The sequence below is a fragment of the Clytia hemisphaerica genome, unplaced genomic scaffold (assembly GCF_902728285.1).
Source record: "Clytia hemisphaerica strain Z4C2 unplaced genomic scaffold, Clytia hemisphaerica genome assembly, whole genome shotgun sequence".
Classification (NCBI taxonomy): domain Eukaryota; kingdom Metazoa; phylum Cnidaria; class Hydrozoa; order Leptothecata; family Clytiidae; genus Clytia; species Clytia hemisphaerica.
The window spans coordinates 800,152-807,776 of NW_027104101.1; the positions used below are offsets into that span (position 1 = coordinate 800,152).

Here is a 7,625-nt window from a genome sequence, read left to right on the forward strand (position 1 = left end):
AGGAAATCTGAAGCAGGAAAAAGCCCAAGATAATATTCTTTTTCGCTCACATGGTTACAAGAAAATCCATGCTTTTGGGACCATTCCTATGAATGTGGTACAATTATGCTAATTTCTGCCTATCTCGTTAAATTTATTTTTGAAAGACTTTTTACAACTCATACATACAACAATTCAATAAAATATACAAACAAGGTATTCAGATAAATTCACTAAAAAAAAATTGATAAAGGTCTAAATGTACAGTGGAGTCTCCTTATTAATTCGAACCTCTGTAACTCGAATATCTCCTTAACTCGAACAAGTTCTCTGGTCCCTTCAGTTAAAAAAACCTTACTCCATATCTCGAAATTTCCCTAACTCGAACAATTTTGTGTTCCCCATGCGTGTTCGAATTATGGAGACTCCACTGTATTACCGTCGTTCAGGGTAAAAAGATTCCACTGACTGACAAAGTTGCTATTAACTTCTCTGAGATTTTTCCGCTGTTTTTTCGGCTGAAGATTGGAAAGGTTTTTTCTAGAGGTTTGGTATTTTCCGCTAGAGAGGGGCAATGGAATCTTAGGCCGGGGAGTGGAATCTTACCCCCAAACGACGGTATTTTGAGAGGGATGAATGCAATTTGATGACAGTTCGAGCAGAAGCCGTTTGACTTCAAATAAGTTTTTTTCGAATAAGTTTTTTATGTTTGATCACTACCAGCAGAGGTGGCTTAGCACCATGATAGACATTATTCGAAAATTCAATGATCCTTCATCAACTTCTGGTTACTAACGTTTGCATCATAGATTCACATCTCCTCTCATCCAAGATGACAAGACAAAATGTCATTTGTCATCATCCAATCATCGGTTTTCAAAATTGGTTGTGTCAGAATTCGATAATTTCGTCCAAAAGTTCTTCAAACCTCTTCTTTGTACTATTGTAACCTTCGATCGCGATTTCCCTTTCGTCTGAAAAATAAAAGAAGAAGAAAGGTTCAAGTAACAAACAACATTGTCAATCATCGAATTTCAGTTCATCCATCAATCCACGTCCACGTCCTTTCAGCTTTTCCATAGAAACATTATTCCAAGGACATTGTGTAATAACGCAAACCTAGGTCTTATTTTGAAGCTAAAAGTTTTCCATAATTTCGGGATAAACTCTATCCAAACACATTACATCAAATGAAATTAATAATCGAAAAAGGATGAATTCCTACTTAAGTAGTAGGATCCTAGCCTCGTGTCCCGTGTATTCCAGGCTTTATTTACGTTATTGATTGGCGCCAGAGAATACCTGGTGCTATCAGTGAGGGAGGGGAGGGCTCCTAATACAATGATACCTTGTAGTTGAGCCAGAGTATTTTCCAGTTCAATCTCCATTCCTTCATACTGATCAGCTATTTGTTCTTGGTGTTTGACCAGTACTTCCTTCTGATAAATCTGCACCATAAGTTCATCGTCTCTATCAAACATTTGTTCTTCCCTTGATTCCAATTGTCTTCCTTTTTCTTTCAAATCTGCTAATATTTCGTTCAGTTCTTTGTTTTTCCTGTTTTTCATAGATGAAGAAGAATTTATATATGATATGGATAATATAAGATCTTACAAGATCTTAAAAGAGTGTTTTCCCAGGTAATAAAAAAAAATGAAGATGCAGACAAGATCTTAGATGTAAGGTCACAGTAGACGTCAGTTTATTAACAAATTTTGATTTCTGAACAAAATTTAGATCCTACATTGAAAATTTTCAAGAAAAAATTCTGAAGAGGAAATATTATAATGCTCTTTCGTATGTTTAAATCATGATATCTGGGTACAAATTCATAAAAATCATATCTTCTAGGCGAAAGCCTAAACATCAAATAACACACAAGACTTACTTGTAAACAACTTTGAGTCTTTCTTCCTCTACAAATAATTCTTCTTCGATCTCGTTTGTTTCATTTGTCAACTAAAAAAATGAAATGACGAAATAATCATTGACAGAAATGCTTTTTAAAAATCTGGATGATGTAGATAAATTCCATTATATCAATGAGGTTAAGTTAAAAATTAAACCAAAATTTTGTGGAGAAAGCATTTGACATTTAACATTTAATTGCAAACTGCCAGAAGAAAGGCCAATTGAAACAGACTCTCACCTCTTGAATTTCTTCATTCTGTAGTCTAGTTTCTTCACGTATTTTCTCCAAGTGTCCTTTCAGGAACGCGCGGCGGTCACCGACGTACGCTTTTTTCGCTTCTCCACTCGTTTGTTTATGTCGTAAATCTTCTTTGTTATATGTCCCCTCGGATACTGATTCTTGAAGTTCTTTGTCTTTTGATTCTACTTTCGTTTTCTCATCGAGAAGTTGTTCCAGACGTTCTTTCAGTTCGGCGGATTGTCTTTCAGCCTATGTTAAAAAAATACAGCCGCAATCAAGCAAAAATGTTTAGCCCTCCCCTCCCTAAGCTCAGGGGGGGGGGACATTCTATCCGAAAGTATCAGAAGAATACCCTATTTGTTTTTCCATTTCATCATGGATATTCTTGAAGTTTTAGAGAAAATCATTTTGAAATATTCTTAAGGTGCATGCTCCTAGGAAAAGATTCAAATCCAACTTAAATTTAACAACAAGGTGAAGGGACCAAAAAACTTATGGAGATATTCGAGTTATTGATGATTTTAGTTAAAAAGATTCCTTGGGTTCAGTACGGATATTTCCGTTGAAAGCCCCATGAATGAATTAATTTAATGTTTTTGAGGCTCCAACAGTGGAAGTATTCGACATATACGGTTTGATAATATCGGGCAGCATAAATACAGTATTTTCACAAGGAAGAAACTTATATAATCACAAGCTTTACTCTAAGGTCCCAAATAAACGTCACCACCCGGTTATCAATTTTTGGACACCCCCCCCCCGTTTATTTATTTTTAAAAATATTTTCAGCTGAATTGCTTTAAATAGCCTGTTTTTAGCTTATAATTACCTTAGAGGTAAAATTTCGGACCCCCTTTTTACCCCCTCCCGTTTATTAGATTTTGAGAAAAATCCTACCTCTTGGGCTTTACGATTGACTTCATTAAATTCCAACTCAATTTCTTCAGCATCTTGAAGTTTGACAGCTAATTTTTCTTTCAATGTTATATATTTCAATTTCACATTTTCCAAGTCCATTATGTCAAGGAAAGCATCAGAATCTGTCTCGACAATCTCAGATACGTCAATACTATGTGTTAAAACCATCTGAATAACCAAAATTGTCCAAAAGTTATAAATCTGTTTATGTGAGAAAATTTCTCGTTAGTATTTTTTTTTCTGAAATCACCTAAATCTGTCTTTATAACTTGATCATTGTATAATAATAACGTTTCGAAAGATTATGAGTTAATTTATATAAATTTTTCTGCAATGTCACTTATACTTGTTGAGCTCCTCTGAAGCTTTTTCTTATTTCGCCCCTTTTTACCTTATCGAAAATTTTTGTTTCGCGTTCTTGTCGTTCTTAAAATACTCCCCCTTTTCCTTCTTACTCCTCAGAAAAAATTATAATTTCTCTTTACGTAGAATTTTTTTCTAGCAGCTAATGTCCTTTCAACAACAAAATATAACATCTTTTCACGCGTTATCTCTCTCTCTCTCTCTCTTTCTCCCTTTATTTTCATTTTTACCCCTTTCATTATTTTTTTTCGTATTTTTTGTGATAAATTATAATCACAGTCTTATAAAGTATTCATCCCTTCTTAAAACTTTTAAAACCAAAGACCTGTACAAATAATTGTAAGAAATGTTTAAAAACATTTCGCCTCTACAATTTCGCAGGCTACTGCCCAGTCGACTTCATTGGCGAAAGCTCGTTCATCCCCTTTAGAGGCACTTCTTTTTTCATTAATAATATAAGGCATAAGTGTAGCATACACGTTTTTTATAAGAACATCCAAAATTTTTGAAGCCTTGGGATGTTCTTGACTTTTTGAGTTTTAAGCCATTTTGCCATTTTTGAGTTCTTAACTTGTTCTTAACATTTTGGCCATTGAAGCCTTATGTTCATATATAGTTTGTTCTTATAAAAAAACGTGTAAATTTGTAAGAACTCATAATAAGACTCAGCACTTTTTAAAAGCCCATTATATTTGAACAAACGAAGGCAGGGTAAGGTTTGGGGAATTGAAAATAGTTTACATTAACTGGCGGAAGGATCCTAAAATTGATTACACTCTTTTCAAAGCCTTGTTTTCTTTATAGCTTGTTCTAATAAAAATAAATGTGTAAGTCCAATCAAATTACAAATATAATCCCGACGTTGTATCCGAAATTAGATGGTATTTGAAAATCTTAACTTAATATTCCGGTGGCGAAATGAACTTTTTTGCTTATGGGTTTTTATTTCATGTTCTCTTTATATGGTCATTTGGGACTTCAAAACCATGTTTTGCCAAGCAAAATGACCTCATTTTGGAGATCTACTCTTCAAGCTCTATCAGATGGTTCAATCAGATTTTGTCATAAGTAACTTCAAGGGTTTTTAGGTCAAACTGACCTTATCAAGGCTCCATAGAAAATTTTCCACAGCTTCGCCAACTTGAAAATTGGTTTTGAAGTCCCAAGGGACCATATAATGAGATATTAAAATAAAAACCCATACTGCACTTGTGTCAATGTCACCACCATCGGACTGTAACCAAAATTAGAACTACACCATTCATGTACAGTATACACTTACCAACAGTGAAGTAATTCGGTTCGCTATTACATAATCTTGGTTGACTATCTATAAAAACACATTCGTTACACGTTTTTTTTATAAGAACAAACTACATAAAAAAATAAGGCTTCTATTAGGAACAAGTTAAGAACATTTTAAGGCTTTGAAGACCTGATTTATCTCTTGTCATCGGTAAAATATTTTTTCAACTCAGAGCTTTGTTACTACAATCATTGACAAAATATTTGAGACAAAGGGATTTCCCTGCAAAATTTTAAACACCACAAATGACTTTTAAGCGCGTTAAACTACAGTTGGAAAGTAGAATTTTAACTATGAGTTTTAACATGTGACTTACGGCTTAGACCTAGGATCTAAGGATTTAAAAGCTCAAATTTGCTCCAATAAGGCTTGGAATATATAGCCTACTAGTAGAAGCCACCGAACCCCTCCAAATTCAATGAAAGAAAGTGAAAGTGCTAAAATTAGCCATTATCGCCCGAACCTTAGATTCTGAAAAACGTTCAAATAAACTAAAACCTCAATATATTTCGACCATGGTTGTAGATCTACTTATTACACTCTTCTTTCATAAGAACAATGTCATAATGAGAACAATGACAATCAAAATTGCCAAACAATAAGAACAATCTAAAACAATGCTTAAGCTAATTTAGGGCCAAATTGGTCCCAGGCTCCAAAATAGAGATACTGTTTTCATATATAGAAACTTGAAGCAAGCAACACAAACACCCAATACAATATGTTAAACTTTGAGGAATACATATTATTTTCATACGCTTGCCTAAACTACCCTTTTATTTTCTAAGGCAGTTGCTATGAAAACCTCTTTAAAACCCTATTAAAAAATTTACCAATAAATGTTTATAATATAAACACGAGCAGTCTATGATCACATAATCCTATCAAAATCTCGTATTGCATACAAAGAAAAAGCAATATACTACACATTTCATTCATTCATTAAAAAGATTTTTTTTCCAATCTACAAAATGTCATACTGTGGTGTATACATTCTGATGATGTCACAAAATTTGATATTACTTGTAAGAAACGTTTAGTTTAATTTCCTAAAACTCAATCAACTGTGCTCACAACAAAGATTTGGCTTTTCGATAAAAACAAGCTCACATTTTTTCGGAAAGATAAGCATTTCACACAAGCATAATTTGAGCTTGATTCCAAAATATCGCTAAGCATAACTGAGCATATTTTACCAAAAAAATAAAATGCTCCTAGAAAAAAGACGCACTCTTTCATCTGAAAAAAAAAATACAAAAAACACTGCTCTTGTGTTAGTCTAGCAAGCTAGACGACTAACATGGTTGAAATAAAGCAAAAAGTGACGGAGGGAACAACAAATTTTAATACACGTTTTTTTTTTTATAAGAACAAACTATATAAGAACATAAGGCTTCAAGGCCCAAAAATTTAAGAACATTCTAAGAACATTCTAAGGCTTTGGAGACTTAAAAACATGCATTTTCTTAAGAAATTACATCAAAATGCTCAAAAAAAGCTGAAAATAAGAACATTTTAAGAATATTTTTAGGCTTCAAATCCAAAAAACTAAGAACATCCGAAGGCTTCGAAAATGTTTGACGTTCTTATAAAAAAAAACGTGTAAAGCTCATACAGACTAAATCCCGTAACAATAATCGTATTATCATATAACGCCAATACTACTGTATTACACGCATTATAAACGACTCCAGTCTACTTTTATGTCCAATAAAGACATGCGATTGTAAACATCACTCTCTCTCTCAGCGATAAGAAATCCGTTAATAAGTAAATCGCAACTACTGTGTCATTTCTATACAACAGATTAATTAACATCCAATTAATGTTGATTACTTCCCTTTCATTATTCTAATCTTTTAAAACCCTATTAGCCCCAGGGGGGGGGTAGAATCTACCACGCTGGAGTTCTTTTGTTTATATCTCGGAGAAAAATTTTTCAAACGACTTGAAACTTTCTGACTTTTAATAAAATCTTATTAAGAGTACTTGTACAAAATTTTAGGGTCATAGGTTGTCCAGATCAGGTTTTTATGACATAAAACCCAGCTAAAATCCTTAAAACTCAAAATCTTAAAGTGCTGATAACTTCTAAACTATTTATTCAATCATTTTCAAATTTTGACACGTGATAGGCATTGATAATACAAATTTAAAAAATCTAAAGAAAAATTTTGAAAATGATGACGTCATCATTTATGACGTCATCAAATTTTGAAAATTTAACTCATCTTCAGCATAGATTTTATGAAAAAATCTTAATGGAAATTGAAAAACCGGCATATGTTAAAGAACAGTCTTTTACCTTTCAGAATCTTCAAACAGAATCGAAATATCTTTATTGGTTCGACTGTAATAGACATTTTTGTAAACCATATATTTGGGCTTTTTTCCGACAGGTGGAAATTTTGTGATGACGTCATCAGTTTTTGAATGACGTCATCAATTTTTTTTCTTCCTGGAAAATTGTATCATGATGGAGAACATCTGTACCAAATTTCATGGCCATAGCTCTTCTAGATCGAAAATAATCGAGGGTGGTAGATTCTACCCCCCCCTGGGGATACAAAAGTCAAAAAAGCTTGGGGCTAATAGGGTTAAGATTAGTTTGCAATTAATTCGCCAAGTAGTAATTCAAGCTAATTAAGTTGAGGCTATCTACAGAGATGAATCTTACGTTTATAAGTTACGTTTAAGCTACGGGAGATACGGTCACGGAGAGGTTCCCGTAGATATTCAACAAAAAGTTAACGTATGCGCGAGGGTTTTTTCTCTAACTTTCTTTTCTTTCACGTCGAACTCTCGATCTCTTATCAAAGTTTGCTTTTAATTGTAAGACGATTTCTTCCATTCTAAATCCTGGAGGTCTTCTGTTTAAAATTTAGTAAAATTCAAAGGCAAAAATCT

General features: G+C 33.3%; 1 protein-coding gene across 1 annotated transcript; it reads right to left on the minus strand.

Annotated features, from left to right (window-relative positions):
* Positions 1–109: 109 nt before the first annotated feature.
* LOC136813026 (tropomyosin-1-like) lies at positions 110–3,466 on the minus strand. The gene is made up of 5 exons (XM_067069536.1): positions 3,029–3,466; positions 2,129–2,380; positions 1,868–1,938; positions 1,328–1,536; positions 110–953 (listed from the first exon to the last, which is right to left on the minus strand). Exons 1-5 carry the CDS (start codon positions 3,215–3,217, stop codon positions 871–873), a joined length of 804 nt encoding a protein of 267 aa, XP_066925637.1. The 5' UTR covers positions 3,218–3,466; the 3' UTR covers positions 110–870.
* Positions 3,467–7,625: the final 4,159 nt, after the last annotated feature.

Coding starts and splice junctions, on each gene's coding strand:
- LOC136813026 (XM_067069536.1), bottom strand. CDS start 3,217: ATGGTTTTAACACATAGTATTGACGTATCTGAGATTGTCGAGACAGAT. Junction 2,381..3,028: donor TCAATCGTAAAGCCCAAGAG/GTAGGATTTTTC, acceptor TTTTTAACATAG/GCTGAAAGACAATCCGCCGA. Junction 954..1,327: donor TACTCTGGCTCAACTACAAG/GTATCATTGTAT, acceptor TTTATTTTTCAG/ACGAAAGGGAAATCGCGATC.